The 11310-nt window shown below is 37.8% G+C and overlaps 1 protein-coding gene across 1 annotated transcript; it reads right to left on the bottom strand.

The window, feature by feature from the left end:
- Positions 1 to 9909: 9909 nt before the first annotated feature.
- LOC102854137 (histidine triad nucleotide-binding protein 1-like) lies at positions 9910 to 10338 on the bottom strand. The gene has a single exon (XM_006903075.1). The coding sequence runs from the start codon at positions 10336 to 10338 to the stop codon at positions 9910 to 9912; it is 429 nt and encodes a 142-aa protein (XP_006903137.1).
- Positions 10339 to 11310: the final 972 nt, after the last annotated feature.

Genomic DNA, 11310 nt, shown 5'->3' with positions numbered 1-11310 from the left:
AGTGACTGGGATAATTGGGATGGGAGTGCCAGAGACAGTGAATTGGCACAGGACAGAGCGGAGTTTAGGGCTGTTGTACATAGGGTCGCTATGAGTCGCTGGTGACTCGATGGCACATAACAACAACAACAACAATCCAACAAAAAATCTTGATCATTTGACATCTATCTATCTCAGTCTCTATCATCTGTATCTCCTCTATCTCTATCTCTATCTAATATAGTGACCCTATGTACAGCAGCTCTGAAATCTTCCCTGTCCTGAGCCAGTCTCACTAATTCTGACACACTAATCCCCATTGCCCCATATACTCTATAAATCCATCTCATCTGAGGTCTTCCTCTCCTGAACTGTCTCTCCACCCTCTGAGCATGATGTCCTTCTCCAAGGACATGTCTCTCCTGGCCATGTGCCCAAAGTATCTGAGACAGAGCTTCAAAATCCTAACCTCTAAGGAGAAATTTGGCTTCGCCCTCTTCAACACAGACCTATTTGTTTTCTTGGCAGTCCATGGCACGTTCAAGGCTCTTCTCCAGCACTACAACTTGAAGGTATCTTTTCTTCTTCTGTCATCCATAGTCATCATGCAGCTCTCTGAAGTATGACAAGTAATTAAGAAGACCATGGCCTGGATTAGGTGTACCTTTGTCTCTAGGGTGACACTGTTGCTTTTCAGCACTCTGGCGAGGTCCATGACAGCAGATTTTCCCATGGTGATTCACCTTTTGATTTCCTGACTGCTAGTGTTAAGAGTTTTGATTGTGGATATGATGAAGAAGCTATACTTGCTAACAACCTCAATCTCTTCTCCACCTATTATCATGTTGCCTGTTGGCCCAGTCGTGAGAATCTTTGTCTTTTAGATGTTGAGCTTCAATCCATACTGAAGACTACAGTCCTTGAGCTTCTGCAGCAAGCACTTCAGGTCTTTTTCAGTTTCAGTGGACAAGGTTGTGTCATCTGCTTATGTAGGTTGTTGATGAGTCTTTCTCCAACCTTAATGCCACAGTCCTCCTCATAAAGCCTTGCTTCCTGAATGGTCTGTTATGCACACATATTGAAAAGATATGGGGACCAAATGCATCCCTGACACATTCATTTCTTGATTTTGAACCACACAGTGTTTCCTTGCTCTGTTCTAAGCATTGCTTCCTGGTCCAAGTATAAGTTGTTCGTAAGCACAATTAAGTGTTCTGGAATTTCCATTTTCCTTAAGGTTAGCCACAATTTGTTGTGATCCACACAGTGAAATAATTTTACATAGTCAATGAAACACATATAGACATTCTTCTGATACTCTCTGCTCTCTGTCAAGATTATCAGACATTGGAAATAATGTCTCAAGTGCCACGTCCTCTTTTAAACCCAGCTTATATTTCTAGAAGTTCTTTGTCAATGTATTTTCCACTCATTTCTGAATAATCTTCAGCAGGATTTTGCTAGTGTCTGACATTAGTGATATTGCTCGATAATTTCCACAGTCTGTCAGGTCACCTGGTTTTGAAATGGAATAAATATAGATCTTTTCCAGTCAGTTTGCCAATTAGTTGTTATCCAGATTTCTTGGCACAACTTGGTGAACACCTCCAGGGCAGCATCTGTTTGCTGAAATACATCAACTGTTATTCCATCGATTCCTGCGGCTTTATTTTTGCCAAGTCCTTCAGAGCAGCCTGAAGTTTCTTATTCATCACCATTGCCTCTTGATCATATGTTGTTTCTTGAAATTCTTCTGTATCAGCCAATTTTTTTGGTACAATGACTGTATAATCCTTCCTTTGTCTTTTAATGCTTCGTGAATCATTCAATATTCTGACCATAGCAACCTTAAGCATTTCAACTTTTTGTTCTTTAATTCCTTCAACTTAATAAGTACTGAGCAAGTTCATCCCTTTTAATTTTATGACTGCAGCTCCTTACACATTTCATTATAATATTTTACCTTGTCTCCCTGTATTTCCCTTTGAAATCTTCTATTCAGCTTCTTATTCTGTGCTTTGGCTTCTCGGTATTCTAGTCCAATATTTAGTCTCTCCTGACATCTATTTTGGTCTTTTCTTCTTCTTCCTTCTTTGTAATGACTTCTAACATTCTTCATAAACAATGTTCTGGATATCTTTATCTGGTCTTTGTTCATTAGTGTTCAAGGCCTCAAACCTACTTGGTTTTTAAATTCATGGTGTATAGACTCAAGGTCAAATTTTTATTCCTATGGAGATGATATAACTGTTTTTCGCTTTAATTTGAACTTGTGTATAAGCAACTGATTGTCATTCCATTGTCTAGTTTTAACTTCTGATATTGAATTTCTCCAATGATTTCTTCCATAGATATACTTGATCTGATTTCTGTGCATCCCATCAGGTGAAATTCATGTGTATAGCCTATGTTTATGTACCTTATGCTATAAATAATTCATTAATTGTAGAGAATTCTATCATTCTGTCCAGGCGACTCAACAGCACATAACAACAAAACCATACTATATGGGTTGTGGGTTTTTTTTTGGTTTGTTTGTTCATTTGTTTGGGTTTTTTTAAAATACATTTATCCTCATGTTCAGAGTCAACAAAGCCTCAGGGAAGGCCTTTGCATTTAAAAGTTGGTTGTTACTATATTTTGGAGGAAAATTCTTGTAAGTATTACAGCCCTCTTCCGTCAGTATGCTGTACTGAGGTAACCTGGGGTTGCTGTGATGCTGAATCTTGTGTCACTGGGGTGTCAAATGCCATAACGGTTACCCATGGTAGACAGTGTTTGGTTGAGCTCCCGGTTTAAGACAGATTTGTAAACAGGAGGGGCATCCACTTTTTAAGCAACATGTTTCTGGAAAAACTCTATGAACTTTGATAAATAATGATAGTTATAGAAAGGCTTCAGGCGTTGTTTTCATAGGGTTGCTATGAATCATACTTGATTCGATGGCAATCAACAACCTATCATACCTATCTCTAACTATCTATTTATCTTTGGGTGCCTAGTGACAAGAAGCTGCACTGCAATCTTGATGGAACGTGGTTTGAGGCCACTAAAAGCAGAAAGATGTACGATCTCTTTCTGTCAGATTAAGTGTCTCTGAAACCTGCCAGATTGTCTGCTATGGGTCAGTTTTGACTCTACAGTACACAACAATAGCATATGTATATGTCTGACCAAATACTAGTTTTAGACTTATTTAAGAAGGAGGAAGAGGGAAATGAAAGGGAAAAAAATAAAAAAAGGAGGAGAATGTTAAGAAAGAGGTTGTTGTTTTTGCTGTTAAGCACATTTGAGTTGCTTGCAACTCAGTGACCATATGTACAAGAGCTCTGACCTTATCTATTTATTCTGTGCCAACCTCATCATCTCCAACACACTCACTTTTACTGCCCCAGTCACTGAGTCAATTAATCTCTTCCAGCATCTTCCTCTCTTGCACTTTCCCTCCACCCTCCCACACAGGTGTTCTAAGGACTGGTCTCTCTTTGCAACACGCACAAAATATATGAGATAAAGCTTCAAAATCATTGCCTCCAAACAGCAACCTGTTTTTATCCTCTCCAGAACAAATATTTCTTCCTCTAGCAGTCGATGGTATATTCCATTCTCTTCAGCTGCCAATCGGCCCAGTGGTGGAATCTTTTTTTCTTAATGTTGAGCTTCAATCCATATTGAAGGTTGCACCCTGTGACCTTGTGCAGCAAATGTTTCTGGTCCTCCTCAGCGAGGAAATTTAAACTGCTTTTTAGAAATTGAAAAATCACAAGGTCCTTGGAATCAACAGCATATAATTGACATATTTCAACAAACAGATACAGTCCTTTTACATGCTCACCAGCTGTGCCAAGAAATTTGGAGGACAATCACCCGGCCAACTGATTGGAAAAGATCTATATTTGTTCCCATTCCGAATAAAGGTGAGCATACAGAGTGTGGAAATTATTGAATACTATCATTAATATCACATACAAGGAAAATCCTGCTGAAAATCATCCAAAAACAACTGGAACACTACATCAACAGAGAACTGCCCAGTGTGTAGTCTGGGTTTAGAAGAGGCCGTGACACTAGGGATAATATAGCTAATGTAAGATCAGTCTTAGATGAAAGTAAAGAATACCAGAGGGATGTTTATCCGTGTTTTATTAACTACACAAAGGCGTTTGACTGTGTGAATCACAACAAACTGTAACTAACTCTGTGAAGAATGTGAATCCCCAATCACTTAACTGTGCTCATTTGAAACTTATCCTTGGAGCTCCCAGGTTAAAACAAGCTTGGAATCAAGAGTGACTTCTACTTCAGAATAGCTTGCCTCCAGAAACTCAATGAACTTAGAGAAATGAGGAAAGCTATACAAGTATTCAGGTCTTTCATTCATAGGGTTATTATGAGTTGTCTACAGCTCTACAGCACTTAACAACAGTTAAGGTTCCTGTCCTTGGGAAATAACATCATGCTGAGAGAAGTGGAAGGTGAAAGAAGAAAAGAAGATCTTCAACACGATGAATTGGTACAGTGACTGTAACAATGGGCTCATGCATGTCTCAGATTATGAGGATGGTATAGGAGAGGGCAAGGGTTAGATCTGTTGTTCATAGAAGTGCTGTTAGTCATAGAAAGAGCTCTGTATCACATGCTGTAATGGTTACCCATGGTGGACAGTGTTTGGTAGCAGAGTGGCATCCACTTCTGAAATAGCATACCTCTGGAAACTTTATGAAATTAGAAAAATAAATTTAGAGAAATTTTAAGTGTTTGTCTCTTATTAACTCTATGGTTTTGGAGTTTCCTCCCAGGATATATCCTTTGCAAAAAAAAAAAAAAAAGAAGCGTAAGAAATTTGTGAAAACAAGACAAAAACCACAAGAACTTTTAAGAGAAATACTTTACACAGAGTCACCAATGGAAAGTGGATGGACCATCATAACAAGAACCAGAAAAAAAAGAAAAAGAAACATTGCAAAATGTCAAAGATAAAACTTGACCTGACAACAATCACACTTAACGTGAATGGACTAAATTTAACAACCAAGAAAGGAAAACAAAACAAAACAAAACAAACCACCAAAACCAGTAGCAGAATGGATTAAGGAGAAAAAAAAAGCAAAGCTGACCAATCTATTATATACAAGATACACATCTAAGAAATGAAGAAAAAGACTCAAAATCAAAGGCTGGAAAAAATATACGAAGCAATTACATTAACAAAAAAGAAGGAGTGGCAATACTAATCTCTGATAAAATAGACTTCAGAATGAAAACAACTATAAAGAATAAGGAAGGGCACTATACAACAATTAAATAAGTAGATAAAGAAGGCAAAACATTGGTTAACATCTCTGCAACAAATAATGTTGTTGTTATGGGACATTTAGTTGCCTTCGACTTATGGTGACAACAACCGTAAAACCTGCTCTATCCAGTGCCAATCTTATTATTGCTGACATACCTACTCCCATTATCCTAGTCACTGAATCAATCCATCTCAGTTAGGATCTTCCTATCCTGGCTGTCCTTCCACTCTCCCAAGCATGATGTCCCTTCCCAAGGACTGGTCCCTCCTTGCAACACATCCAAAGTATGTCAGATGAAGCTTCAGAATCCCTGCCTCCAAGGAGCAGCCTGGTTTAACCATATCCAGGATGAACCTGCTCATTCTCTTAGTGGTCCATGATATATTCAATAATCTTCAACAACACAGCTCAAATACATCAATTCTTCTTCTATAATACCTAGTCATTATCTGGCTCTCTTTATAATAGACTTCCTAAATATGTAAAGCCAAGTGTTAATAGAACTGAAGAAAGAATAAACAGCAGCACATGAACATGCACATGACACATTTTCCAGAATTGATCGTTTATTAGGACACAAAGCAAGCCTCAACAAATACAAAAACAATGAAGTAATACAAAACTGGAAATTAAGCACAAGAGGATAAAGCCTATAAAACTACCTATATTGAAGTTAAATAGCACCTTGCTAGAACACGATTGGGTTATAGAAGAAATAAAAAATGAAATAAAAAAGTTTCTTGAACCAAATTAAAATGAAAATACAATGTGCTGAAACCTCTGGGATGTACATAAAACATTCCTCAGGGGCCAATTCATAGCAATGGGCAAATTGTTTTTGCTATTGCTCTTATGTGCCATCAAGTCACCTGAAACTCATAGCCCTAAACTCAACTCTGCCATATCTTGTGCCAATCTCACTATCCCCAACACACCTACCTCCATTACTCCAGTCACTGAATCAATCCATATCATCGATGGTCTTCCTCTCTTGCGCTGTACCTCCACCCTCCCAAGCCTGACGTCCGTCTCCAAGGACTGGTGCCTCCTTGCAACATGTCCAAAGTATGTCAGATGAAGCTTCAGGATCCTTGACTCTAAAGAGCAGCTAATTTTCACCCTGTCCGGGACAAACCTTTTAGTTTTCTTAGTAGTCTATAGTATATTCAATACACCTCTCCAACACCACAGCTCAAAGGTATCAATTCTTCTTCTATCCTCCCTAGTCATTGTCCAAGTCTCTGATGCATAGCAAGTGATTTCAAAGACCATGGAGTGTATCAGGTGCACCTTAGTCTCCAGACTGATATCGTTGCGCTTCAGTAATTTAGAGAGGTCACTAACTGTACACTTTTCCATCACAATATGTTTTTTAATTTTCTGGCTGCTGGTGCCAAGAGTGTTGATTGTAGAGCCAAACAAATCAAAACAGTGAATAATCTCAATCCCTTCACCATCCATTATTGATGCTGTCAATTGGTTCATTGGTGAGAATCTTTGTTATCATGATATTGAGCCTCAATACATACTGAAGACTGCAGTCTCTGACTTTCCACAGCGAGCGCTTCAGGTCCTCCTCAGTTTTAGCAAGCAGGGTTGTGTCATCTGCATAATGCAGATTGTTGGTGATTCTTCCTCCAATCCTGATGCCCCATTTCTCCTCAGAGTCCAGCCTCTTGGATAATCTGTTCTGCATACAGGTTGAAAAGGTATGGAGATAGGATACACCCTTCCCAATTTTGAGCCTTGCAGTGTTTCCTTACTCTGTTCTGACTACTGCCTCCTGGTCCAAGTACAGGTTTCACATTAGCATGATCAAGTGTTCTGGGATTCCCATTCTTCTCAGAGTTAGACACAGTTTCTAATGATACATACAGTTAATTGCCTTTGCATAATCAATGAAACATAGATACACATTCTTCTGGTACTTCTTGCTTTCAGCCAAGATTCATCTAACATTAGCTAAAATATCCCTAGTATCACGATCACTTCTAAACCCAGCCTGCACTGCTGGTAGTCTCTGTTGATGTGGTTTTCTGGTCATTTTTGGAGAATCTTCAGCAAAATCTTGCTTTCATGTGATATTAATTTTATTGCTCAATAATTTCCACATTAGTGGGATCTCCTTTCTTTGGAATGGGAACAAATACAGATCTCTTCCAGTCAGTTGGCCAAGTGGTTGTTCTCCAGATTTTGGCACAACTTAATGAGCACATCTAGGGCAGCATTTGTTAGCTAAAATATGTCAATTTGTATGCCATCAATTTCTGGGGTCTTATTGTTAGCCAATTCTTTCAAAGCAGTCTGAACTTCTTCATTACCGTAGGCTCTTGCTCATAAGTTGTTTCATGAAATTCTTCTGTGTCTGTGAATTCCTTTCAGTACAGTGAGTCTGTATACTCTTTCCATTTTCTTTTAATACTTCCTGGATCACTCAATATTTTGCACAAAGCATCCTTAGATATTGTAATTCAATGCTTGAATTTCCTCTTCAGTCCCTTGAGCTTAAGAAATTCTGAGCAAGTTCAGCCCTTTTGATTTTCTGACTCTAGCTCCTTGTACATTTAATTATAATAACTTTACTTTTTCTTGTTGCACAGCCTTTTGAAATCTCCTGTTGAGCTCCCCAATGTCTTGATTTCTTCCTTCTGCTTTGGCTTCTCGGTGCTCCAGTGTAATATTCAGAGGCTCTTTTGACATCCATTTTGGTCTTTTCTTCCTCCTTCATCTTTGCAATGACCATTTGCACTCTTCTGGAGTATATTTTTTATATCTTCCCATAATTCATCTGGTCTTTGCTCATTAGTGTTCAAGGCCTCAAACCTGTTCCTGAGATGGTTCTGAAATTCAGGTGGGATAGACTCAAGGTCATATTTTGTTTGGTTCCTGTGGATTTAATTTAACTTTCCTTAGCTTCAGCTTAAACTTACATATGAGTAGTTTGTGATCTATTCAACAATCAGCACCAGGCCTAGTTTTCACAGCTGATATTGAGCTTCTCCAGCGGTTCTTTCCACAGACGTAATATATCTGATTTCTAAAAAAATAAGAAATAAGCAAAATTAATGATCTAACTTAACATCTTTATCAAATAGAAAAAGAACAACAATCTAATCTTGTAGCCTTTGGAGGAAAAGAAATTCTAAAACTAGAGCTGACATCAAGGAGATAGAAAAAACAAAAACAATTTAAAACAGCGATATAATCTACAAATTTTTAGAAAACTTAAAAAAAGAGAAAAGAAGATACCAGTAACTGAATTAATTAATGATAAAGGTCATATGACCACAGAACCAGAGGAAATTAAAGCTATAGTATCAAAAAATTATGAAATGCTGTACTCTGATAAATTTAAAATCTAGAGCAATTAGACTAATTCTTTTAAACTCATATCCTACCCAGTTTGGCACGAACACTTGAACAGACTCATAATAAAAAATAAAACTGAGCATGTCATAAAAAGACTCACCCACAAAAAAGCCCTGGACAAGATCCTTCATGGCTGAATTCTAGTAAACATTCTGAGAAGTTTTGTTGTTGGGTTTATATATATAATTTAGAGAAGATTTATCACTAATTCTACTTAAAGCATATACAAAGAAGGAACATTTCCATAAATATTCTATGAAGCAAGCATATCTCTAATACCAAAACTATGCAAAGATTTTACCAAAAAATAGTGATATAGGCCAATATATCTCATGAGCATAGATGTGGGACTCATAACAGGCATGCAAATTGGTTCAACATTAGAAAAACATTCAACATATTTCACCACATTAACAAAACAAATATCAAGAATCATGATTTTAGCTATTGATACAGAAAAGGCATTTGATAAAATCCAGCATGCTTTCCTGATTAAGACACTCAGTAAATTTGGAATAGAAGGGAATTTCCTCATCATAGTCAAAAGTATATATGCAAACCCAAGATCCAATATCATTCAAAAATAGAGAAACACTAAAAGCATTTTCCTTGTGACCAAGGACCAGTCACCACTTCTATTCAATATTGTATTAGAAGTACTTGCTAATGCAATTCCACAAGAGAAGGAAATAAAAGGTATTCAGCTGGACAACAAAATGATTAACTTGTTGCTATATGCAGATGCAATGATAGTGTACACAGAAAACCCAAGTGCTCAACAACAGGGAGAAAAACAACAAACCTATTAGAGCTACTGGTCTAATTTAATAGGGTGGCAGGATATAAAAATTATATAGAAAACTTAGTGGAATTCCTCTACATTAACAAAGAGAACTCAGAGAAGGAAAACAAGCTACATCACTAACAATATTCAACCACAGATTGAGATACTTGAGAGTGAACCTAACTAGAGGTAAAAAATACCTGTACAGGGAAAACTACAGAACATTACAGTGAGACACAATAAAACACCTAAATAAATGGGAAAATTGTCCTGTTCATGGATAGGAAGACTCAATATTGTGAAAATTATAATTCTACCAAAAATAATTTACATATTCAATGCAATTCCAATCTACATACCAAATTAATTTTTTTTAACCATGTAACCATGTCTTTTATTACACAACTGTTTTTCAAATTATTTCCTTAATCTCTCTGTACACATGCAATAGTAAGTGTACTGCTTAACATATTCGACCTTTCAAATCTGACAGTTGTTTAAAGAAGGGAAAATAATCCTAAAGCAAAATAAACCAGGAGACCAATGCATCTGCCGGCCTCCAAGAACATGGAGATGAACATGATAAACAGACTGCCCCCCATCTGAACCTTCATTCACTACCATTCGATAACCCTTTTGCAGGTCCAGATCAGCAGCACATTTCTTGCCAACAATCATGAGATGTCCAAGAAGGCTTTCATCATCATCTTCTGCTACAGAAATCTGGGCAATAGGCTTCTTAGGTATCACCAGAAAATATATTGGTGCTTGAGGTAAAATGTCATGAAAAGCCAGGCACCGCTCATCCTCAAAAATTATTTTGGCTGGGATTTCTTTCCGGATTATCTTCCCGAAGATTGTATCGCCACCAGGCCGGGCTGTCTGAGCCTTAGCGATCTCATCTGCCATCTCGGTCTCCTCCTGCGCCACGACTCCCAGAGAAGCACGGGAGGAGGAAGCCAAATTAATTTTTAAGGAGATAGAAAGGGAAATTTTCAAGTTTATTTAGAGAGAAATGAGACCAAAGATAAGCTGAAAACTTCTGAAAAATAAAAATGAAGTGGAAGACATAGTCATCCCTGACCTGAAAACCTGCCACATAGCAGAAGTAACCAAAACAGTATGGTACTGGTACAATGAAAGACACATAGGCCAATGGAACAGAATTGAGAACCCAGAAATGGACCTCTCTAGCTATGCTCAACTGATATTCAAGAACTTATGAATGGAGAAATGACTACCTCTTCAACAAATGGTACTGGCAAAACTGGACTGTTATCTGCAGAAAGCTGAAAAATTATCCATATCTCACATCATACACAAGAATCAACGCAAAGTGGTTCAGAGACTTGGGAGGAAAGCCCTTCAATCATAAAGTTTATAAGAGACAAATTGGGATCACACTTAGAAACCCTAGTCTATGGTATAAAGGGAGTGCCAAATATAGCCAGAAATGTACAGTATTATAAGAATAAAATTGATGAATGAGATTTTCTAAAGATTAAATCTCAGTATCATCAAGAACTTTTTTCTTACAGTGGAAAAAAAACCCTACAAACTGGGAACAAACATCTGGCAATACCATCTCGAATAAGGGTCTCATAACAAAAGTTTACAGAATTCTCTTGGACCTCCACAAGAAAAAAGACTGTTTATTTAGGGACATTTGGATGGTTTCTGTTTGCCTTCTGTCATAAAAGGGGAAAAATACTGCTGTGAACATTGGTGTACAGATCTCTGTGTCTCAATTCTGTTTTCCTCAGAGTATATTCCTGTTGTTGTTGCTGTTATGTGCCGTCGAGTCGTTTCCGACTCATAGCGACCCTATGCACAACAGCCCTAAACCCTGCTCTATCCTGCGCCAACCGCACCGCCTCTGAC

Source organism: Elephantulus edwardii, unplaced genomic scaffold (genome assembly GCF_000299155.1).
Source record: "Elephantulus edwardii isolate Elephantulus edwardi_28Jun2011 unplaced genomic scaffold, EleEdw1.0 scaffold00506, whole genome shotgun sequence".
NCBI lineage: Eukaryota > Metazoa > Chordata > Mammalia > Macroscelidea > Macroscelididae > Elephantulus > Elephantulus edwardii.
Note: the sequence above shows the minus strand (reverse complement) of the source record. Positions and strands in the feature narration are given on the sequence as shown.